Genomic DNA, 25763 nt, shown 5'->3' on the forward strand with positions numbered 1-25763 from the left:
GGCTCCCCAAGCAGAGCCTGATGCGGGACTTGATCTCCAGGACCCTGGGATCAGGCCCTGAGCCAAAGGCAGACGCTCAACCACTGAGCCACCCAGATGCCCTGTGAATGTTACTTTGTGAAATAGGTTTGCATACTGGTTTGAATGGTGTTCCCTCCTTTCCAAAATTCATGTCCACCTGGAATCTCAGCATGTGAACTTGTTTGGAAACAAGGCTTTGGCTGATGTCATGAGTTAAGACAAGGTCATACTAGATTAGGGTGAGCTCTGAATCCAATAGGACTGTTATCCTTACATATCTTTATAGGAAGAGAAGAGGACACAAGACACCTGGGTTAGAGGCCATGAAGACAGAGGCAGAGCCTGGGGTGATGCAGCTACAAGCCAAGGAATGCCAAGGATAGCTAGGAGGGAAGCAAGCAATCAATCCTGCCTCACAGCTCCCTCCCCCAAGGAACTAACCTGTCAACACCTGGATTTCAGACTTCTAAGCTCTAGAATGAAAGAGAATAAGTTTCTGTTGTTTTAAGCCATCTAGTTTGTGGTAATTTGCGGCAGCCCTAGGAAACTCATATGGTTTGTGGAGGGCGAACTCCAACAGAGCTCTAATTTTTTTTTTTACTTCTAGTCTAGCTCTTCTACTCTACTCCATCATTATCTCCCCAAACCAACAAATAAATGTGTATGGAACACCTGCCTAAGAAATTTACCTATCTGGAGAAAAATGGACACAATCTATAATCTTTACCACTTCTTATGAGGTTGTTGCCTGAAACACAGTAGGCATTTAGTAAGTATTTACTGGTGAGTTGATAAAGTAATAAATATACAAATGTTACACAAATTTAAGACATTATCATTGGAACCAAGATGGCGGCTCCCGTGGATCTGGGGTTGAACAAGGCCTTCACAGAACTTCAAGCCACAGTTATTGACACTCAACAGAAGGTGAAGCTTGCAGACATACAGATTGAACAGCTAAACAGAACGAAAAAGCGCGCACGTCTTACAGATACAGAGATTATGACTTTGGTAGATGAGACTAACATGTATGAAGGTGTAGGAAGAATGTTTATTCTTCAGTCCAAGGAGGTAATTCACAGTCAGCTGTTAGAGAAACAGAAAATAGCAGAAGAAAAAATTAAAGAACTAGAACAGAAAAAATCCTACCTGGAGCGGAGTGTGAAGGAAGCTGAGGACAACATCCGGGAGGTGCTGATGGCACGAAGGGCACAGTAGGAAATCTCCAGCCACCGAAGCTTCCTGCCCCCTCCCATTCCTGGCAAGGGCAGGTGGGGGGCCCATGTGGAGAAACTTCTCTTCTGCCCGGGTGCACTTTTTATTTGGATGATCTCATAACCCTGTGTTTTCTACTTCACCATGATACCCTTTCAGACCCCGTTCTGTATTTTTTATCCTGGCTCTGTCTGCCACCCCTGTCCAGAACACTTTTCTCCCTGGGGGTGAGTTACAAACTCCCAGGAGAGGGAGATGGGAGCCATACAGATAGGGGAGCTCTGCCCAAGCCTATGAACTAGTTATGCTCCTTAGACCAATAAAAGGCATGTGTCCCCCCCACCCCCAAAAAAAGACATTATCATGAGCCCACTTTCTACTGTGTATACCTTTGTACCAGACTCTAAATTTATTTCACATTTTCTGTATTAGACTCACAAAATTCTGGAACTCTCTCACACTGCAGCCTAATGGTCACCCCTGCCTGTTGACTACCTCCAGAGGTGATGAATTAAAAGGAAAGCAATCTGAGCACCCTTAGGACTCTGATTCCTCCCAGACAGGGATGATGTCATCTTTGCTAGGTCCTCCCACACTCACTCAAGAATGGGCAGAGGGAGCCAGGGAGTCAGGGAGAGCTGCCGGTTGCCATAAAGGAAGTAAACCACAGAGCACTGCCCTACCAGTCAGCCTGGGAGTAGAATGGGTGGTGGTGGGCTAATAGCTACAAAGGAAAGGAGGGGGAGAAGGGAGGAGCTGATTCACTAGAACAACTCTTAGGGTGACTCAGAAGCCAGCAGAAAATAGCCTGTTCTCTCACGTCCGTCTCTCTGTCGGGCAATGAGACACTTCCTCATTGCAAATATAGAGGCAGGGCAAAAGGGAGGAGGAGGAAATGGGATTTTTCAAACCTGTGGATCTATTCTAGCATCCCACACTCTGGGTTTTTAACCATTTCAGACATTTTGTTTCAAGTCAAGTCAGTATTCATGAAGCACCTATTATGTGCCTAGCCTTCATCCTGCCTTGCAGATTGTCCAGTCTCCTGAACACAGGGAGTGATGTCTTTCAGTTCTGAATTTCCTATTTCATGACTTCAAAAGCACCTTGGGCTGCTGCAGAGCACTTGAGTACAGCCTTGCTGTCCTTAAATAGGGATGACTCTCTCAGGTCTACAATCAACAGCAGGCAAACATGGGGCCTTTTTCTGGCTCTGATGCTGGTTTTATTCTCATCCAGGCCCAATCTCTGGACCAAGTCCTCCTTGTGAGAGTCAATGTGCAGGAAGCAGAATATGGCACAGGGCAGAACATGGCACAGGTTTAGAGTCATACATCCTTTTTTTTTTTTAAGATTTTATTTATTCATTCATGAGAGACACAGAAAGAGGCAGAGACACAGGCAGAGGGAGAAGCAGGCTCCCTGCAGGGAGCCCAACACGGGACTCCATCCCAAGACCCCAGAATCATGACCCAAGCCGGAGGCAGATGCTCAACGACTGAGCCACCCAGGTGCCCCTAGAGTCATACACCCTTGTTGGAAGTTCTTTCTTTACCATCTACTAGCTCTGTGACCTTATTAGATTTCTTTTCTATCTTCTCATCTGTAAAATGGGCAGGATGATGTCTGTCTTACAGGTTAGATTTATCATGTAATAGTGAAGATTAAATAAGATATCATATGGAAGTACCAGGTACGGTGATGACACGTCTTTCTAGATCAGTGCTGTGCCCCTAACACTACCTTGCTTAGTAAGCATTGTTATGATTCGGGGCAATGCATTAAAAGCAATACATCATTACACATTATATTCAATTGTCCATAAGTACTTAAAATAATGCGGTTATTATTATCTTAAGCAGCTAAATCGATCTGTGAACTGGAGTGCAGTCTCTGGAAAAGGAATCCAGGACCCCTGACCTCAGATGGAGATACGACGAGGGACGCATCCTCTTGCCTCTCTGGACAGCTTGATCCTGGGAGGGCCTGCCGCTGACAGCAAGCCCTGCATTCCTGCGTTCACGAGAAGGGACAGACCTTCCTTGCATCCTCCGCACTGCCCTTTGCTCCGGCTCCACCGCAAACGCCATTGCGCCATTGCCCCGCGGTGTAATGGGGCCAAGGACACAGAAACATCCCCTCATCGGACACGCATAGCGTGGAAAACCTTGACAGACTAACTTGCAATGATTCGACTTCTCCCCGGAAGGCAGGTCGGACTGGGTTTTGCGCTCCCGGGTGCCGCCCGGTGTCCCCGCGCCACGGGCTCCAGGGCTGGTATTTCTCTCCCAGGCGTGAAGGGGAGAGAGCAGGGGTGGGGGATGGGGGATGGGGGGATGGAGGGATGGGGGATGGGGGGATGGGGGGATGGGGGATGGGGGGATGGGGGTGGGGGGGTCGGGGGGTGGGGGAGGCGTCGCCGGGGTGACCCCTTGGCGCCCCCGCTTCTAGCGCCGCACCAAGCGAAAGAGACAGCAGCAGAGCCACGTTACCAGGTTCTCGAACACCGGTTCCTGGGCAGACACCAAAGGGCATTTCACTTCACAACATTTCGGATGAAAGGAAACGTGAGTGCGCCCGAAGCCCGCCATTCCTAGGCTTTCCGGGCCGGGAAGGGCGGGGCAGGAGGCCCTCGCCGCGTCGCCGCCGGGAAGTCGCGGACACCGAGCCGGGAGGGGCGCGAGGCGGGCCGGGGCCGGGCCGAGCCGGGGGAGGGCGTTTCCTCCCGGAAGTGACGGAGCTCGCTCCCGGCCCGGCTCTCCCCAAACAAAAGGGATCCTGCGGCCCCGGGAGGCGCCGGGAGGAGCCGGGAGGAGCCGGGAGGCCCCCGGGAGGCCCCGCCCCCGGCCGGCGCGGATTGGGCCCGCGGCCGCAGACGCGAGGTGGCGATTGGCTCCGGCGGCTGCCAGCGCGCCCGCCTGGCGGGTGAGGGGCGGGGCCCCGGGCGGCTGTGGATGCGGACGGTGAGGCGGCGGCGGGGAGCGGAGTCCGGGGCGCCGGGGAAAGGTAGGGACAGCCGGGGCCGCGGTCTGGCGGGGGCTGGGAGGCCGGGTCCTCCAGAGAAAAGCGAGGTGGCGCCGCCCGCGTCCTCGCAGCCGCGTCCCGACCGCCGCGTGAGCCCGTCCCCTGAGGGGGCGGGGCCGTCTCCTCCGCCTCCCGGTATTCCCCGAGGAGGCGGCTCCTCAGCCTCCGAGACGGTCCTCGCAGCGACTCCTGGTCCGCCGTCAGCCGCGGCTCCGCGGGAGGCTCTTCCCTCCCGACGCCCCTCGCCGGCGGACCCCGCTTGCCCGAGCCTCAGCCTTGGGGAGGGCGCACAGGTTCCCTTTCTCTAGGCTGCCGCCCCCCCGCCCCCGCCCCGCCCCCACCCCCATTCTCCATCGCGGGCCGCCACACATCCCGCCCTACACTTGTCCCTGCTCGCTTGAGTGGGATCACAGGTAGTTTCACCCGTAAGATAAAATCAGCGTTTTTTCCCAAAAGGAGATGGGCGAGGCAGAAATCAAGACCCGACCTAGACCGCCAGCTCCACAGAAGCCGCGGCCTGCCCTCACTTCACTTCTTCCCATCCCCCATTCTCGGATACTTAGGTTCCCCCAGCCCCGCCCCCACCTCCACCCCCATCCCCGCCCCCACCCCCACCCCCAGCCCCAGCCCCAAGCTCCTCGGAACCTGGGTTCCCCGGGGCGGGGGAGGGGGAGTGGCGGAGGTCGTGAGCTCACCTGCTCCGCGACTGTATTTTAGAGTCTGGAGGAAGGAGGAATAGTCACTCCCCTCTCCTCCTACACCTTTCGTACCTTCCCTTCACTCTCCCAACTTTCAGGGGTTTTTTTGTTGTTGTTGTTTCTGCGTTTCATTTTTCATTTCTAATCCTCTTTCTGCGCCGGGAACTTGAAAAACCATCCGTTTACGTTTCACAGATAGGTGGGTGTGTTGGATCTCTGCAGAATTGGCCTTCCGTGGGTAGAATGCAGTGTGTACTGTCTGACCGTCAGCAAATCCTAGGTTTTCAAATACAACAGTGTGGATAAGTAAAGAAAGAGCATTAGATTAGGAGTGAAGGTCTCCCAGTCTAGAGTGGGCTGGTCCGTCGCTCAGGGAGACTGCAGCTAACCTTGAAGATGGAGTTCTGCTGAAACAAAAGGCAGGGAGCGTTTGAAGCAAATTCAGGTTCAGCCGTCTAGGTTTATGATTAATCTGGTCCTGTGGCCTTTGGTTACTCTCTGGCTCCCTTTTTATGTTGGGTTTTTCTCTCCAGGGGAAACTGAAACAGACTTGATGTCGTTGATTGTTCTTACAAGGCCAGTATGGCCTACCAAAATTTAAGGGATGAAAAGTAAGAGCAAGTTTTAAATGTCAGAGATCAGGATAGATAAAAGCAAGGGCAGCTCCGGCTGTTCACTTACCTGTGCTCAGACCAAGAAGTGTCTCTGTACCTTTGTATTGTGCCCATAAAGGCTTTGTCAAGTTGACCTTCATTTCAGCAGGTGCAAAATATTGGTGATTTTGGCCTAATGTTAATAACACTGAGTCGCCAGTAATCACCTATCAGTAGCATTTCTATGTATTAAATTTTGCCATATTTTTTAACATCATTTCATTTGCTTTCAATCTGAAGCCCATCTTACTCTACTGCTATCTATAGCCAAGCTAATAGCAGTGAGATGGAAGGAGTTGGAATCCCAGTGAACAGTCTTTTACCTTCGTGATTAGATTTTTCTGAAGGTAGACTTCCTGAAGTTTATTATTTTTGAATAGTTAGCTTCGAAGTTTTCAGAGCCACGCTTAGGACTCACAAATCTGTTCAGTGATTGTTTCCAGATCTCCAATAAAAAAGCACAAAGAAAAAACTGTGTGGTAGGTCTCCCCAGCAAGCACAAAACTTACTGCAATAGGAGGGTAATACATGGGCCCCCAGCAATAGAGGCAGAAAAAACAAAACAAACAAACAAAAAAAACAACTAAAAGCAGAACAGGAAATCCCAAAAAGATATATCTTATTATTATATGAGCAGAAAACAGAAAATAAACTGAGGTACGAGACTAAGGAAACCAAAGCAGTGGTGATTGCCAGAGCCTTAATGAGCAGAGAGGAAAAAGCAAATAATGCTCTTTAATTATTTCGTACAATAAGTAAGACCTGTCTGATACACGTTCGGATCTTGGAAATCTTTCCTCTGACTTTTTCAACAGCTGTTTGGTCATACTACATGAAGAAAAGCATTGAACACAGAAGATTTTTATGTATATGCCTAATCTATGTCATTAAGTTATAAATTCGTGGAGAGCAAGTAGTAGTAATTTTTTATGAATCATTGTGTGTTTCCCAATGCCTGGGACATAGTTTGACTTAACAAGTGTTTGTTGAACTTAGTTTGAAGCTGTCACCTTAGGGGAGACTAGAAAGATAAATTACTAATAAGATATGGCACAACTTAGTATAAACACTCCATTTCTTTTTTGCCTTGATTTAACTGTATTTTCCCTATCTGATGTCTTAGGAAAGCATCTTAAATGACTCCAAAATATTGAGTTTCCTATAAGAAAATATCTGATGTTTTTATATATAATTTTGCTGTAATGAAATTTGAAGCGGACTTATTAATGTAATCACTGCTAGTCATTATAGGGTTTTATTTTTCTAAGAACCTGGCCCTGAGTGGCACGAGGTGAATTTAAGAGAGCACACTAGGAACTGATTGCTGGTTTTTAAGAATGGTTTCTGAGTGTTTGATTTTGACAAGTTACTGATCTATCTTGGAATTTTTTTTAAGTGGATTTTTAGTTGATTTTGTGCTTTTCTGAACTAGCACTAAATACATGAATAGAGAGGGACACAGATAGTATCAGACCCCTGAATAGAATCATTCAGACTGATTATGGCGGGCACATTGCACTCAGTCTATAATGGATTTGCGTCTTGACAGAATCAGGTTTGCAGTGCTACCGGTTAATTGGCAGAACAGGACTGGAATTCTTGGCTTTTCTGAGTGTAGCAGAACTGTGTTTCAAGGGGGTTGCCATTGGGGATCCCTGGGTGGCTCAGCAGTTTAGCACCTGCCTTTGGCCCAGGACATAATCCTGGAGTCCCAGGATCCGGTCCCACATCAGGCTCCCTGCATGGAGCCTTCTTCTCCCTCTGCCTGTATCTCTGCCTCTCTCTCTATGTCTATCATGAATAAATAAATAAAATCTTTAAAAAAAAAAAAGGGGGGGGGTGTTGCCATTGAACTGGTGTTAGTGGCATGATATGCAAAACAGAGATTTATTTCTAGAGGAAATTTGCCCAATTTGTGGTGGTTGACCCTAGGAATGGTTTGTCAGCCTGTTCCTGAAGGCCATTTTTTCCTACTTCCTGCATGTTTGCTGTAATAACTAAAAATCACATCTTCTAAGTTTTAGTTCAAAGCATTTCAGTGAGAAAACAGCTTATTTATTTTGAGGCTATAGAGCATGGGAATTGACAGAAACTCCAAAGGCAAACCTGGGTTTGAATCCCCAGTTCTGCTGCGCTTTTACTGTGTGACCCAGGCAAGGGCAGAGTTTTCTATCTCACCATATCCCATTTTCCTTTGCTGTGACATAGAGATAATTTTTTAAGGTATACATGAACCAATGTATACATAAATCACAGAGCAATGTCCCTGGCAAGTAGGAAGCACACAGTACTGGCAGGTATTATTGCTGTCACTATTTGACTTTGCATGTGAGTTACAGAATTTGGTATTAAATATTCTTTTACTCCTTTAGCATTTTAGCTAAGGTGAAGAATCAGTACATGATTTTAGTTATTGTTTGGTTGGTCTTAAATATTTCCACATATGGCTAAGATTCCTAAGTTGAAGGAAACAAAGCTGTATATGTATGATCTCAGACATCTGATACAGGGATTTTTTTTTTTTAGGAGAGTATACATACGTGTCTGCCTCATAAAGTGTGTGTTTCTTAATTTTGTCATGCAAATTATCTTTCTTAAATGTTTTGGCCCGAGAAAGAGAAAGGCAAAGGATTCAACCATCTGGTGTCTTCCTTGACTTAGTTGCTACACTCCATACTCCGACATCTTAAGTACCTGCATTGTCAGTGTCATATAAATGGTTTGTGGACACTGGGATGACTGTATAGGGTTATGCCTTCTGTTAGATTTAAGGATTTTCAGTGGTCATTTTGATCAAAAGTGGGTTTTGTCCTTTGAAGACAACTCCCCCAAGAGCCCCCGAAGTAAGCATTGATGGGAACAGATGAGAAGAAGCGATAGACGGGAGTTAAGAGTGAAGGTGAGGGGCGTCGAGGATAGTGTTGTGTGGGTTGAGGAAAAGAGGCATACAAGCAGGCATTGAAGTAAAGAATGCAGTAATACGGTTCCTCCCTTGCCAAGTATTTCCAAACTGTATTTCAGGTCCAAAGCCAGAGTTTCCCATCTAAATGTATCCTTTGCTGCTAAATGAAGCCTTTCTGACTTCTGGAGCCACAAAGAATGTTATCCTTAATTGTTACTGAGGTCAAGAGAAACTAGAAAAGAAAATAGGAGAGCACAGGATGATGGGGTTTACAGACAAAAAAACTTCTGACCCCCAGCCTTAAGAGCATCTGCTTGGGTCCTTGGTACAGGGGAGGCTGCTGGGCAGGTGAGGCTGGAGAGTGCTGTGGGTCTGCCTTAGCGCAGGACAGAAGAAGGAGTAAAGCACTGAGAAGTGAGCAGGGATGAACTGTTTTAACAAGAGATAAGAACTGTAAGTTACAAAGAAGAAAAGAATGAAGGGTAAGTGACAGGTAAGTTCCAGGAAAAAGAGAGAAGCACTAGCTTTGTTTTAGGGCAGTATGCTGGCAAAGGGGGTGCCCCATCTCTCAGTTGCTGCTAACTAGTCCTTTCTGTTGGAGCATGTGGTACAGGAGTAAAGACAGAACCAATCTGGTTCTTAAGTGACTTGATCGTTGAAGACACAGAAAACCATCAGATCTAGTCCCCTGTATTGTCTCCTTCCAATTGTCTCTTATTAAGTTGGAGGCACAGAAGAAATTTTCTTAAAAGGCTCCACCCCCTTGGGATCCCTGGGTGGCGCAGCGGTTTGGCGCCTGCCTTTGGCCCAGGGCGCGATCCTGGAGACCCGGGATCGAATCCCACATCGGGCTCCCGGTGCATGGAGCCTGCTTCTCCCTCTGCCTGTGTCTCTGCCTCTCTCTCTCTGTCTCTCTGTGACTATCATAAATAAATAAAAAAATTAAAAAAAAAAAAAAAGGCTCCACCCCCAAAGACTTCTCTACTTCTGAATCTTTAGCCTTCCCCACACTGACTGACTCTTAACACATTCGTTCTTGGGAGTCTGATGACTTCTCATTCAGCATGTCTCACATTAGTAACCATTTTCCCCCTAAAACCAGTTCCTTTTCTAACATCCCTGTTTCTGTTAATGACGTCATCATTCTAGTCCATCAGTCTAAAAGTTCAGCCGATCTGGGATTACTTCCCCTCTTGTTTTGTGGAACTGAACCAGTGCCAGGTTACTGTGAATTCTGCACAGTCTTCCGTATCTGTCATTTCTCTTCCATCCTGATTGTCACCATCCTCATTCACACATTTTTGCCTCATACCTACGCTGTTAAAGATTTCTGCTAACTACTCTTTCTGCTTCTAATTTCTCTTTAGTCAGATCAGCTCTCTCCTAAAGCTGTGCTTTTGTTGTGATATTCACCTGGTTAAAAGTGTTTAGTGGCTTCTCGTTTCCTAAAAGATAAAAGTTCAGTCTTGTTAGCCATAATTCATGGTTTTATACTGTACATTTCTTTCGAACCAGCATCTTTAGAATACCCCCTTTGAACCACACTGCTGGCTGCTAAATTTGTTGTTGTTGTTGTTGTTGTTGTTGTTTTGGGGTTTTTTGTTTTTTTTTTTTTTTAGATTTTTATTTATTTATTCATGAGGGACACACAGAGAGAGGCAGAGACACAGGCAGAGAGAAGCAGGCTCCCTGCAGGGAGCCTGATGTGGGACTCCATCCCAGGACCCCGGAATCATGCCCTGAGCCGAAGGCAGACGCTCAACCACTGAGCCACCCAGGCATCCCTGGGTGCTAAGTTTAATCAAGTTGAGTGACACAGAGGATTTGTCTAGGAGAGCAAAGTCTTAGAGGACAGATACGTAAACAGAAGGTGATTGGGCAGCCCTGGTGGCTCAGCGGTTTAGCGCCGCCTTCGGCCCAGGGTGTGATCCTGGAGACCTGGGATCAGTCCTGCACATGGAGCCTGCTTCTGCCTGTGTCTATGCTTCTGTGTGTGTGTGTGTGTGTGTGTGTGTGTCTGTCTCATGAATAAATAAATAAAATCTTAAAAAAAAAAAGGTGGTAACTGCTCCAGGGTTATGAATATAGATACATACCCACTGTGCATTTAGCATAATGTAAACAATAACCATGCTATGTTTTAGAAAATCTATTTCTCAGGCATTTAGTTAAAACTGTGCCTTGATTAAAAGATGTAAAAGTTGTGTGGAAGCAAAGGCATGCTTTTTACCCAAGCCCTAAAGTCACAGAAAGCCTAATGTAGGCAGAAGGATGTCCTTTTCTCTTCCCAAGTATGGAGATAGCCATTGGCCTGAACAAATGCTGTGTGTGTCCTTAAGCTGACTTTCCCAGAAACTGGCCAGCTCTTCTCCTTCCTGGAGCAGATCAACCTGCTAAGTCAGAAGGAGTAAACTTGTTTTGATTTCTAAATTAGACATTTGAATGATAGAAACTGGCAACTCATCGGAAAAGGAAAACTCCATTATTCTTCCTGATGAAACCACATATCTGTCTGCTCCAGGGATGAGAACTGACCTGTCACTCGTTTTAATTGTTCGGTATCCTGTTAGAGTAGGTGATGAAGAGATCATCACCTTGATCTCTGTCCTGAGATCAAGCCCCACATTGGGCCCCGAAGTGGGCTCCACATGAGCATGGAGCCTGCTTAAGATTCTCTCTCTCCCTCCTCCCACAACCCCCACCACTTGTGTGCATGTGTAGGAGCACAGTGCACACACACTCTCTTAAAAAAAAAAAAAAAAGAGAGAGAGAGAATTTAAAAAGTAAAACCACTATCAGTTATTATATTTGTTGTGGAGTTTTTTGCAGTTCAGGGAGGGTCAGGTTATAGGCATAGCTACAATGCAGATACTTCGACTGTTTTATGGTTCATCCTCCATACTGTACTTTCTATTTCTTCCCAGTTTGGAATCCTGATGGAGTCAATGACTTCCTTCTATGTTGACATTTGAAGGAGTTTTGTATTTCAGGCTGTTCCTAGAATTGTGGCCCATGAGTCATTTTACTGGAAAGAAAATCAACCTATATATTATTTTTTTCTTTGTTGTGGCATTTTGCAACGCATGGTGGCATTATTTCAGAAAAACAAAAGTTCAAGGGAATGATGGACAGATAGATGATACAAACAGATACCTATGTCAAGGAAATCATGTTATAATTTCATTTAAACTAAATAAAGTCGTCTGATAAATATACTTAATGGTTCATACTTATGGTATTTTTCTAATGTTAAAAGACATTTTTAAATGAAAAATATTAATATGAAATCTGTTATTCATTTTCATTAACATAGATTCCTGTAGCTTAACTAATGTAGTTCTTCTGGTTTGGTCTTGTCTCAGATGAGAACACTTGAAAGGGTGTAAACAGATATCCAGGTAGACAGACCTGTTTTTAATAGCGTTGTGCTAAATGTCCTCATTTTGGGGAGTGATGTTTCAATGTTTGTTAATGGCATGATGCCACTTCCTTCTTTTCCTCAATACACATATAAATCTTTTTGGCAACAAATGAGAGAGAGAATGAGAGAAACAGACATATACAATAGTGAGAGAAAGAGTCGGACCTTCACACACAGGAAGAGGTACACCAGAGATGCATGAGTCTTAGAACAGAGCTAAACAAAACAAAAATCTGATATCCATCATGGTGTCCCAGAAAGTGGATTAGACTGGATCTTCAAAAGATATATGTTAGACCTAGTTTTACTATTTAACTGCAATCTTCAGGAATTCACTGAACAACCCTGGCCTCAGTTTTCATCTGTAAAATGAAGAGTGCTGAATTAGATTATTTCTGAGGTCCCTTCCAGCTTTGTGAATCACGTTTTAGCTGAGGTTTTTCTTTTCTTTTTTTTTTTTTTTTAAGATTGTATTTATTTATTCATGAGAGACACACACAGAGAGAGAGGCAGAGACAAGGCAGAGGGAGAAGCAGGCTCCATGCAGAGAGCCAGACGTGGGACTCGATTCTGGGTCTCCAGGATCACGCCCTGGGCTGAAGGCAGCGCTAAACCACTGAGCCACCGGGCTGCCCCGCTGAGGCTTTTCTATCACACAGTTCCTAAAGCTGATAAAATAAGAAAATCAGATGTGAATATTGGTTACCAAGTAGCAGTGGGTATTAAGGAAGCTGCTGGAATTACTTAGGTTCAAATCCTCATTTCTGCCACATAATAGATCTGAGATTTTGAGCCAGTTAGCCCCTGTGCCTTACTTTTCCAGTCTGTAAGATGGGGACATGATGGTGGCTGTAGCATCTGTCATCTGAGGATGTTGTGAGGATTGAGTTAATTCATGTCAAATACTTGGAACACCGCCTGGAACACATTAATGTTTATCATTTCTGTTTTGTTTTTATTTAGCTCAATAAATGTTTATCTTTTTTGTTATTACTAGTCCTGCTTGAGTTCTTCTTAGAAAACTATGCTATACAGCTCTGAGGTCCTGGTAATTAACATTGATAGGCTCAATGATATCATTATTTATTTATTTTACTTTTTTCATTATTCATTTCTTTACTAAACATAAATCCGAAAATCTGGTATCCTAGAATCTGCTGTGAAAAGAGTATGTTTGAACAGAATACTGGAAGTATTTTAAATGTTGCCCTTAATTAGCTTCATTACAGAACTGGTTTCTTGTGGCCTACTTCAAAGTCTGTATTGACAGTATTGGGTACATAAGCATCTCGATCCCTTAGCACTGTGGCAATTTCTTTCCAAGTGCATTATTAATACATTTCAGGATCCTGAAATTTATAATCTCTGAAACTGTTTCAAAACCATTCTGTTTTAAAAAAAAAAAAAAAATTCTGTTTTATATAAAATACTATCTATCCTATGGCTCAAAAAACCAAAACTGATAGCAGTAAGACAAAGCAAGGCATTCTGAGAAATGTTAGAGCACTCTCCTGGTAAGGGAAGGCTTAGATCTAGTTGCTCTAATTGTCCTTTTTTTTTTTTTTTTTTTTTTGCTGTAATAGTCTTTAAAATCAATAAATGGTTAGCATGGTGTATTCGTTTGCTAGGGTTGCCATAATGAGGTACCAACAGACCAGGTAGCTTAAACAACAAAAATTTATTTTCTCACAATCCTGGAGGCTAGAAATCAGCATGTCCGCAGGATTGGTTTCTTCTGAGGCCTCTCTTTCTGTCTCCTAGTTGACCATCTTCCCTCTGTGTCTTCACACTTTCCCTGTGGTATATTTGTGTCCCAATTTTCTCCTCTGTCAAGGATATCAGACAGATTAGATTAGGGCCCACTCTAATAACCACATTTTAACTTAATTACCTCTTTAGAGACCCTGTCTCCAAATGCATCACATTTTGAGGTACTGGGGATCAAGACTTCAATATATGAATGGGGGCAGGTACCCAATTTAGTCGAAACACTTTTTTTTTCCAAAGAGAGAGAGTGCTCACAGGGGTGAGGGGCAGAGGGAGAGGGAGAATGTTAAGCAGGCTCCACACTCAGCAGGGCTTGATCTTACGACCCTGAGATCATAACCTGAGCTGAAATAAAGAGAGCTTAAATGAGTGAGCCACCCAGGCACCTAGTCCAGACACTTAATTATAACACATAGACGCATAAGAATCCAAATAGTCTAATAATATCTTTTATTTTCAACTGAAAGATTGATTTAACATATGTAGTAAAGCTTATATTGTTTAGTATTGTAGAATTCAATAAAACATACTTGTTTTTATACCTGGTTTTAGAACATTTGTAAATAATAATAGCAAAAACAGCCCTCTTTAGTACGTGTACAAAAGATCTGCTTTCTTGGTCAGAAAATCATTTTCTGATAGTATTTTGACATGTTTTTCTTCTCTCACCTAACCATAAAGTTCCAAAAGTGGAATATGAAGTATAATTTGGAATGTTGTCACTCTCATACCCCCAAATGCATAAATAACCCTTCTGAAAAACTAGAAGTGCCAGAGGGTGGGGAAACTTTAATCTTTTTGAGATAGTCAAGGTACTGTGTCAAGGCCTTCCACCCCTAGTTAGTAGGTTGCTTTGGATGCATTTTTAAAAATAGCAGTGCAAAAAAAAAAAAAAATAGCAGTGCATTTTTGTCCATATTTAGATTTAGTATTTATAAATGTGACATGTTTATTTCATTTTTTAAGTTTCACATATTCTGGGTTTTTAAGGAAGTACATTATCTAGTGGAAAGCTATCAGAAACACCCATTTTGTATGTCAGTGTTAACTCTGAATTTTAAGAATTAGTTGACCTCCTATATTTTGGCTTAGCTGATATGTATGTGAAAATCCTTATATAATTGGAGCAAATTTGCTTTGTATATTATTGCTAATATTAAAATTTTACCAGATGGCCTGAATCCCAGGCAGTTGTAGCCCAAATATAAATTTTTAAGTTTGATGTCTGAGTACATATTAAAGAAGTGATTTTTATCTGGTTTTGCAAGCATGATTTTCTGGGTAAAACAGAAAACTGATTAGTTTTTTATACTAGCCAAGTTGACTTCAAAACAAAACAAAACAAAACAAATACCAGATCTTTGTAGATTTTTTGAAGTGTTTCTGTGTCCAGAAATATCTAAAACTCATCCAAAAATGTGTTTTCCCTCTTTCATGCCCCATACTACCCACTATTTAGAAATCAAGCCTACAATTCCACATAAAGACACACACACCCAGATACTAGATAGACAAACATCCTACTTGGACTCCACCCTGCCCTGCCCTGCTGCTTACATAGCTATAGAAACGGGTGTTTCTTTTTCTACCAACCAGTCTCTCTGTGGTTAAAAAAAAAAAAATAAAAAAGGCAACAACGCCTGCTGTCTTGTAGAATTAATTCAGCATTCCAAGGCAAAAGCTTCCTTCCTCAAGAATGAAAAGGAACCACCAGAACCAAAATGAATGGAGTTTGGATATTATCCAGAAAAGGGGAAAAGTCAGAATAAAATGAGCAGAACCCAAGCCACAGCAACATACCTCCATGGCAAAATCAGCACTGCCATTTAGGAGGTTCAGTGGGGGGGTGAGGGTGCCCTTCTTGATAGCCATAACCCTTATAACTGTTGGCACATAAAAGTTTGTGTAGAAGACACATGCTCCTTACTGTTGGCCCTGACTTGATAAGAAGTAGCATGTGAATAGACCTAATGGTGCGCTGGTCAAACTAATGTTTGAAATCATTTGTTGATAACCTAAAAATAAGTTTCATCCATATCCCATAAATAAGCTGATTTTTCCAGGGTATTAAAATATGTATAATTTATCTTTTTTCTTATATGTATTTATATTTATTTTTAAATTGAGAAAACTTAAAAGCTTAGTATAGCTACAGTTAGCTGTACCGCAGTGTATGATAGTATATCCAGACATCTTGTCCATGAGTGGTTTTTATTTCACATTTACAGACTGTAGCGTTCCTTAAACAGACATGTCTGCCTCTAAACTCTAAGGAAAGTTGCATCTTGGAGACATTCAGATGGAAGGAATGAGCTGAGCATCTGGTTGAAATGATCTTGTCTTTAAAAGTTACTTAATGGATGATGACAGTGACAAGCAACAGCTCATTTAGAAAACAAGTAGAGAATGAGTCTGTAGACAACAATATGGCATGCCAAAAATCTGGCAGTCATATTTCTGACAATGTGGAGTTAGCAACAGCCTTTTTCTGAATATCTTGGGCCACATCATTTATATATTGGGCAAAAATTGGAGTCAAATTTAAGAGTTGGTACCTTAAAGTGGGAGACAAAAATTATATATTTTTTTTTCAAAAATTATATTTCATCAAATAAAATTTAAAGCCTAAAATTTTTTCTAAAAATTGCTGGATCTGATATATTACTAGAAAACCATAAACACAGAATTTGCATATAATCCAGCACTTAATATTTGGAAAAAAAAGAAAAGAAAATATAGGAGGTGGGATGAGTAATTCGCCTTAAAGACAAAGCCTAGGTGGCGACAGGTTGCTTTGTTTGTTCATTGAGAGGCAAGAGGTAGGGGATAAGTGTGAACCTTAAATTTAGCAGTTTGAAAAGTTCGGTTGTAATTGTGTGATTTTTCCATCTGAACGTATTGTGCATCAGTCATGGTGATTTAAGCAAATAGGTGTTGTCAATTCAGGGAGACAAAGCCATTTTTCTCTTCTATGCCATTCTTAAGTTCGCCCTTGAAATGGCAGTGGACCTCTTAAAATGAAAAAGATTTTGAAAGCCATTACCTTCCCTAATTGTAATTGCCAAAAGGAAGTCAGATTAATGGTATTTTCCCTATATTACTCAGATTCCACTTGAAGAAGTGGCTATATTCTTTCTTGTCTGTGTCAACCCACACCTGTCAGGCCTTATCAGCTGTAATGACAGTTGATGACATTCACGGGATTTATCAAATTGTTTATAGTATGGTCACATAGACAATAAATTTCTTATTATTTTGCAGCATCGGACACTTTTCCACCATGCTGATGGCATTTTAAATATATTTGTCAATTTTCCCAAATTTTAACTGAAGAAGACCTTAAGAATTCATACTCGAGGACAAAAGTGTGACTGCCGATTATCAGTATCAGGTCAGTATCCCCATCCCCACCCCCACCTCTACCCCTACTCTCAGGAATATCACTAGCACCCTGAAACATACAGCAGTTTTACTGTCTTTCATTTATATTAAACATATTGCAATGTCTTATATATATTGAAATTGGATTCAAATATAAGGAACAGCAAAGAACTGCTGAATTTTAGTATTTCTAAAGAAGGGTTATGGGAATATGTGAAAACAGACCAATTGGTTTTTCAGTTACACAGCTGAAGCCCTTTTTTTCCCTCCTGTGTCATATGTGTATTGTATTCACTTCATGTAGACACTAAGCTGGATGAATGGGTACATATTAGCAGAATGTCCCAGATATTAAAATTTGTGTGCAGAAGTGATCTACAAATGTAGACAGTGGGACACTATAGTTGCTTTATGCCATTGACAAGGAGTGAAATTTTTTCTTGCCTGAGGCAAGAAGTGACTCTGGAGATTGTTTTCAATTTTTCTCTTTTGTGAGGATGTATAATTATCACCACAGACCCAAGACTTTGATTTAGGTACCGTCTGTTTTAGTTCTTGTATATTCATTTTATTCTTAATTCATTGGATTCCTTAATTAATTCTTGATTTTTACCCTGGAAAGCTTAGAATGGAAACAAGAAGGACTTTAGGAGATTATGTAGTCTGTCTGATTTTACCTGTGAGGAGACTCAGTGTCAGAGCAACTGGGTACTTTTTTCCTCAAGGCCCTATAGCTGCTTAGTGGCAGAGCTCACACTATAATTCTGTACTTCTCACTCCCAGTCTGTTTTGCTTTACTCACTTTGCACTGCTTCCTTAAATCCCAGTATTAGGTCTCTAAATAAGGATATTGAAGAAAAAAAGAATATGTATAAACACCATCATTATTACTTTAGTTCTTCTACGTCCAGATGATTTACTCAGTGTAGTTGGGATTCACAGGGTACTTTTACAAGTGCCCATTATTCTGCTTGCCATCATGGGAGGGAAGGGGACAAGGCAGAAAATGATAAGATTCTTCCTCTGCTTTTTAATCTCTGAGAGATTAAAACATGAAACCATCAGGGAGAGAGGGAAGGGTTTCATCTAAGCAAGCAGTGTGATTCAATGGATGATTTAAATCCCTCACTGTTGTTCACTCCAGGATGCTATCACCCCTCTTCATTTGTGTTTCTCAACCACAAAAGGGCAGCTTGAAGGTATTTCTGAGGTCATTGATCTTGGGTGTCCCCCATTTTGGTAATGCCTTTCTTAGAATTCTTTGGAAAATGAGAGAGGATAGCAGTTATTTATAATTAAAGCATTGTTCAGCTTGTATCAGGAACTTGGCAAGATGTTTCACATTTATTAACCCAATCTTTACAGCAGTTCTGTGGTTAGATATCATCATCCCCCTTTCACAGATAAGAAAACTGAGAATCGGAAAACTTGCCCCAGATCACGCAACTGAGAAGATGCAGACCTGGCATCCCTCTGAATACAAAGCTACATGCTCTTTCCAACATACCATCTCAAATTAAGTGTGGCTTTATTAGGTTTGTGGGGTTTTGTTTTTGTTTTTTTAGTTATTTCTAAAATACCCATTGTGAGATGTCTCTATAACCCTGAGGTAAGGATCACTTACTAGCGGCTAAAACTCAGTAGTTCGAAAGTTAACAGAACTGAAGTCAGATGGAACGTATTTTGCCACGTGGCAAAAGATTTGCACAGCATGTTCTGGAACATAATCTAACAACACAGCAAAGTCCGCCTTTCTGCATGCTCTCCTGCAATTAGAGGCAATAGCTCTGGAAGGAATCAATGACTCTTTTGTGTGCCTTCTAAACTTTCATGTGCTCGTAAGAGTGGGGAAGTACTAAAGGGTGTGGGAACTGGTCATGTTATAATTCACTTTAAAGAAAAGTATATGAGAGGGACAATTTGGAAGGAAAGAGTGGGAGAAGGAGGGTAGTATTTGCTCAGCTTTGGAGTGATAAAATGTATCCTACCCACTGGTCAGAAGACCTTTGGAAAATTGTGTAGCAGTCTAACTTCTGTGTAGATGTGGTTTTTGAGAAATCAGTCTTGTGAAAAGGATTGAGTTTGTGCTCTGCAGTTTGCCATTTAATATATTTCAAAAGATGCTGGGATGCCTGGGTGACTCAGTGGTTGAGCATCTGCCATCAGCTCAGGTCGTGATCCCGGGGTCCTGGGATCGAGTCCTGTATCAGGCTCCCCATGGGGAGCCTGCTTCTCCCTCTGCCTATGTCTCTGCCTCTCTCTGCATCTCTCATGAATAAATAAAATCTTTAAAAAAAAAAAAAACACTTTTCAAAAGATGTTAAGACTTCATGGAAATGGGAACTTGCTGAATCAGATAAATTCAATTTGCAGTAGTCCGATTAAGTTTAAACAACAGTATATTTTAAGAAATTATTTAAAAGCATATTTGTATGATGGTTGCATTGAAGTCTTATTTTACTGTATGAAATATAAATACCGTGATACGTGTTCTTTTTTTAAAACTGTCTACTTTCACAAAGAATACTTATTATGCAAAAGTAAATGGTTTATTTTATTTTATTTTTTAAAGATTTTATTTATTTATTCATGAGAGACACAGAGAGAGAGAGAGAGAGAGAGGGAGGGAGGGAGGCAGAGACACAGGCAGAGGGAGAAGCAGGCTCCATGCAGGGAGCCCTATGTGGGTCCCAGGTCTCCAGGATCAGGCCCTGGGCTGAAGGCGGCACTAAACCGCTGAGCCACCTGGGCTGCCCCCAAAAGTAGATGGTTTAAAAGAAAAATCTCTCCCATACTGCCACTGGACATTCTCTTTGCCCAAATTTCATTTCAGCCAACTTCCGAGGGATGCCAGAATGTTTTATTTGGTTCTCTAAAACTGGGAAGTGTTTTCATGGTCTCACAACTTTCTGGTAAAATAGTATTCATGGTAACACGATTTTACCTATGCTTCTAGTGAACAAAACTCATGACTAACTCTTTCTGAGACCTCCCAGGATGTTCATAAATATGCCTGGAGGAAAAATGATGGAAAATTGATCTTTGTGAGTGGTGATGAAATCCATAATTAAGGTGAATTTTATTTTCTCTCACTGCTCAGTTTATGATTAACATCAGAAAGCTCTTCTTTTTTCCTACTTAATTATAACCGTTGGCCTTCTGAAAGCATTTTTTACTGTAATTGTTACTCTTTTCTTGTCTGACTCACTTTATTTTTTCTTTAGTAATATCAAACTCACTCTGTCTACTGGAGATTGTCTGATTGCTATCTGTGTTTTAGGCTTTCAGGATGAATCTGGAAAAACTCAGCAAGCCTGAACTCCTAATGCTGTTTAGTATTCTTGAAGGAGAGCTTGAAGCAAGGGACCTTGTGATAGAGGCTTTAAAGGTATGTTAAAAGAAAAAAAGAGATCATCATATGTTTTGAAAGTCTGTTTCATTGGTTGTAAATTCTTTAACTTGGGTATTTCTATAGCCCTGTTCAATTTAGAGGCCTGGGTATAACAGTGATATTTGCTCTGGCAGCTACCTATGTGGTATGCTGTTAGGGACACTGATAAAGTCTTTCTGACCCCAAAATAGTACCTTTAGTTCCCTTACCTCATGTCTGGACCTTGAACTTCATTCTTTAGCTTAGAGGCCTTAACCATTTTTTAATGCCAACTGCTTCAGAATCCAATGAGCCCTGCTTCCTAAAAAAAAAAAAAAAAAATGTATGTATATCCATATACTAAAATTCAGGAGATAGTATCAGGGAGATCAGGGACCCCATGAAGACCACCTCTGGATTCCCTAGATCCCAGAGGAAGAATTCTTATTTTGTTTTCATATTTGGTATGTGTTAAGACAACAGGGGTGGGGAGGTAGGTATGTGATATATGGAAACTACTTTCCACTTAGTTTTTCTTTGAGCCAAACTGCTCTAAAAGGAGCATGTGGGTGGCTCAGTTGGTAGGGTGTCTGCCTTCAGCTCAGGTCATGATCCAGGGTCCTGGGATCAAGCCCAACATCGGGCTCCCTGCTCAGTGGAGCAGCTCAGGGGTGGGGATGGGGTGTCTGTTTCTCCTTCTGCCCCTCTCCCTGCTCATGTTTTCTCTCTATCTCAAAAAGATAGATAGATAGTGAAAGGGAATATAAGGGAAGGAAGAAGAAATGTGTGGGAAATATCAGAAAGGGAGACAGAACATAAAGACTCCTAACTCTCGGAAACGAACTAGGGGTGGTGGAAGGGGAGGAGGGCGGGGGGTGGGGGTGAATGGGTGACGGGCACTGAGGGGGGCACTTGATGGGATGAGCACTGGGTGTTATTCTGTATGTTGGCAAATTGAACACCAATAAAAAATAAATTTATTATAAAAAAAGATAGATAGATAGATAGATAGATAGATAGATAGATAGATAGATAGATAAAATCAATCTTTAAAAAAAGAAAAAAACCTTTTCTCTTCCTGCCCTGATACAGAGTAAGAGTATAGAGTATTCATTTAGTCATATCTGGATAGTCTTTTCTTGGATTACTCTAAAACTACAATTGTGATAAGAATATAATCTAAACCTATTATTTCTGTATGCTGTATGTAGTGACATGCTGATTTGTTTTTCAAGAATGATTGAAAAAGACTGACATTTCTGTCTAATAAATATGTCTTGATTAGTTTATCACTGAAAACTATTGTTATGTTGTTGTTTTCCCTGGTAGCTTTGTCATGTGTGATAAGTAATTTCCAGTGGTTTCATTCTCCAGGGTGCATGAGGCAATTACATTCTGATTTGGAGAGAGGGGTGGGGACAGCATCTGTCTTATTTTCTTCCTTTCCTGGCTTCTTCAGTCTTGGTCGGCATGGCTTCCCTGGGGATCACATGTTTATGGCTTTGGCACCTGCCTAGTCACATACGTTTAAGCTCATTGCCTGAGTCTTTGCCTACCACATCACCTAATTAGAACTGTATGACTTTGGTCATGTCATTCAATCTGTCTGGAGCAAAGCTTCCTTCTCTGTAATAAGAATAAATGATTAATAACTAGTATTTGTGTCACACTACAGTTTGCCAAGCATTGCAGATGCTGCAACAGTGTAGGATTCATTTTTTCCCCTTTACGTATATATTCTTTCGGTGCTTACCATGTACCCCACATCCAAGGAACAGTCAGTGGTCGCTAATACTGTGAATGGATGACTCTAATGTGCCCTCAGTGGTGTTTTTTAGTGACTCCCCTGCTGACATACATTATATATAAATATTCACTCTGGCTGGTGACTCATTTCTGCCACTTCCACAGGCCTTCCCTGTTTGTCAGCATTGGTGAATTTTCTTCCTCTCCCTGTTCATCCCGGAAACTATTCTATTTCTCATAACCCCATTCCATTGTTACCAGTAGTCCTAACCTGATTTAACCTGATTAAATGGGAGGACACCCTCCCATTTCTTATCCTATATTTATCTGCTCAATGAAGAGAAAAGAAAAAAAGTATTGGAGGAAGTGTGAGCTCGTTCCTAATCCTCACTCCTATTGCCTGTTTTCTCACTTCTTTCTCTTGGTTTTCATCTGAGAGCCTGGCTCTCCTGTCCATAGGCGTCATCAGCTTAGAACCCGAAGAGTTCTCAGCTGCCTCGGCAAGTACTTTGTTCATGGCGATGACTCCTTTTAAAACCCAGAAAGCATTTTCCAAGAGCAATATTATTATAAATAGCAATCAGATTTTAGAAAACTACAGTGGTTTGGCAACATGTGTTAAATAGACTCAGCTAAGGATCTACCTCTGTTAGCACTGGGACTCCGGGAAGCGGTTCCCCATAAATATTACCGTTGACTTTTACAAAAACGTGTGGGCCTCAACCCCTTCACAATTGAGGTAGGAGATGGGAGGATGGCCACCTCTAATGGAAAAACCAGACCGATCTCATTTTCTCTTTGCTTTTCAGCCTTAGAAACCAAACAAACCTGTAAAGCTTTATGTGTCTATTTTGCTAATCATTATATATCCTCAGCCCCCAGCATCAGGCCTAGCATATAGACATGCAATAAATCTTTGTGGAACAGATGAAGCAATTGTGCCATTGTGATGCGTTGCATTAAAAGACTGCCATAAAATTTCAGTGTGAATGTTGTGAATTATTAAATTTTACAGCTTGTTCTTTTGTGGCTGCAACATACTGCCTTCTGGTTTTAATGTTAACAGATGCGTAGGTGCTTGTTGCATGTGTTTTCCTAAAATACATTTTTTTTCTGCATGAATCTGATTTTATTTATTTTAGGCAGCTTCTGACAAGTTGAAAGAGCAGCTTGAGAAGCAGGAACTATAATTAAGGAAGCATTTGGATGTAAGATATCATTTAGAATTGGGCACAAGTGTTGTGTTTAGTCTGCATACAACTTGGAGGTGATAAAGCTATCTTCTGAGGCTTAAGCTAGATGCAGTTTAGGTTGAAATGAATAGCTTCGCCAGAAGTGAGATGTCTTTAAACAGTCTATTGTTAGATAAAATAAGCAGCAGCTAGGGTCAAAACTGTTTCAGTCCTTTGAGAAAAGCAACTGCCATACCAGATTCTTAAAAGGAAATCTCTTTTTATTTGTAGTTTTTTTATTTGTCTTTGGGTTTCTGTAATATATAAAGATTTTATTGTTAGTATGTCTATAATTCTTGCTTAACAACAAACACCTGTTGGACTTCTCTAATATGGCAGCTTACTAATTTCTTCCATTTAGTATTCTTTCTTAATTCATGCTTAGTGGGTTAAAAAGGTTTTAATAGTTATGATTGTTTTTTCCTTATGTTAAAGTGAAAAAAGCTTATCTTTTTTTCCCTCACTTTCAAAATAGGTTTTTTTTTTTCCTGGGCATAAAATCTATTCTTCAACCTTGCAACTTTGAATAAAACCATATGGGTTCACTCTTGCTGCTAGATAAATTGCAGGTCACATTGGCAAGGGTTGGGCTTTTATAGGGATATATTTATTATAAAGGTCCCAGATCCTACATATAGAGCTATAATTATAAAAGAACTTCATTCATTTTCTAAAATTTCTGCAAAGTGCCAGATTGCAACTACACCCTTCTAGAAGAACCCCCACCATAATTACTTTTCTCCCCAAAATATAAAAGCCTCCTCATTCTTCTATTGCAGCCAAGACATGTTTGGCATAGAACCAGGAAAGCCAGTATAAAATAGTGTAATATTCAGCTTTTCTATATTTAAAGTCTGATTGTTACAGAGGCCATTTATACTGTATTTGGTCCTAATTGAACTTTTATATAAAGTGATTTTCTGTTTTACAAGAGATTACGTCAGAGTAAAACATTCTTTGTGAAAGTCTTTCTCTTTGACCAGTTTATTTTCATGAATGAGAACACTATAGGAATCCCTTCCACAGTGAAAACAAATTACATTGCTCATGAACTAACTGTCCCAGGGAGGCTGGGGTGGAGTCACACAGTTCAAAAGAGAGCCTCAGCTCATTAAGTCTAAGCAGATCTAGGAGATGGCTTCCCTGTGAAGTCTGACTACTCCAGAGAAAGGTGGAGGACCCTTAGTGGCCATTTTAAAAAATAAAAAGTAAATTTGATTGTTTATAAAAGTTAGATCAAATCGTTTATTTTTGAGTCATCCGTATTGGGTATATTATATTTGCAAGTCTTAGATCTGATGTCATATCAGATTTTATTAAGATTTTTAGATTTATATTCATAACCTTTATTATAAAACATGTTTGAGAAAGGAATTAATCAGTGGGCATTTTGGCCATATTTTAATTTTTTTATAGTTGGAAAGGCTAATATTTTTTATTCCTGCTCTCTCTGAGTGAAGTCCATATGTGAAATCCCAGCTTTCCAAAAAAGAGGCATAACGAAAATTGCTAGGCACTCTACAAAACTATCGATTAGAATATTCAATTAAGTGCAGCTGTTAAAAGCATGGAGCTTTCAAATCAAGATTAGAGCAGTGCCATTTAATTGTGTGATCTTCAACCAGTTATTTACCTTGTAAGCTTTATCAGTAAAATGATATAATTATTGTGAGGATTAAATGAAATAGCAAATGCTATTTGAGGTGCTCAGTGCTCATTTACTCTTAGTTATTATTATTAAAACATAAGTTTTACAGCCCATCCATTTTGAATAAAAGCATATTCCATAAAGCAAGACATACTGATAATATGCTATCTTCATAAGAAAGATGAATCTTTAGATTAAATCTTTGTTGTCAATAAGGCTTATACTTTAGCTTGTTTTTCTTAGGGAATTGATGATTTTGAGTTGATCCATCCCTGCCCCCACCACCAAAAGCATGTATTTTGAGACAGCTGACAGGGGTTAAGGGTGTGCTCTGGGGCATGAAACAGATGTTATGTTATATCCCCCTTCCCACCCATAATGCAAACAGGAAATACAGGGACAAAGTGGAAGCCTTTTTAGAATTTATTTTTTTCACATTGATTTCATTGTGTATTTCTCTATTGTTTGATTTGGCATACTGTTATATTTTGTTTTTTTTTAAACAGCTTTATTGAGGTATAATTGACACACAATAAGCTGCATATACTTAATGTGTATAAATTAATGTTTTGTTAGATGTATACCTTCATGCAATATTACTACAATTAAGAAAAGGAACATATCCACCCCTCCCCCATCTTCCTCTTGCCCCTCTGTAATCCTTTTACCTAATAACCTTCCCCAC

At 41.4% G+C, this 25763-nt stretch overlaps 1 protein-coding gene and 1 pseudogene across 3 annotated transcripts in view; both read left to right on the forward strand.

The window, feature by feature from the left end:
* Nucleotides 1-855: 855 nt before the first annotated feature.
* LOC144324775 (prefoldin subunit 1 pseudogene) lies at nt 856-1722 on the forward strand (annotated as a pseudogene).
* A 1478-nt stretch (nt 1723-3200) lies between these two features.
* Nucleotides 3201-25763, forward strand: part of CTTNBP2NL (CTTNBP2 N-terminal like) — a 54640-nt gene continuing 32077 nt past the window's right edge. Inside the window, exons 1-3 of one of the 3 annotated variants that reach the window (XM_077916091.1) lie at nt 3201-3449; nt 16963-17092; nt 20363-20470. In XM_077916091.1, the coding sequence (XP_077772217.1) occupies nt 20372-20470 (99 nt within the window). In that variant the 5' untranslated portion in view covers nt 3201-3449; nt 16963-17092; nt 20363-20371. Of the gene's footprint in view, nt 3450-4089; nt 4243-16962; nt 17093-20362; nt 20471-25763 lie in introns of those variants that run through there. The other 2 variants (XM_077916090.1, XM_077916092.1) reach the window with 2 other exon arrangements.

Source organism: Canis aureus, chromosome 12, assembly GCF_053574225.1.
Source record: "Canis aureus isolate CA01 chromosome 12, VMU_Caureus_v.1.0, whole genome shotgun sequence".
Lineage (NCBI taxonomy): Eukaryota > Metazoa > Chordata > Mammalia > Carnivora > Canidae > Canis > Canis aureus.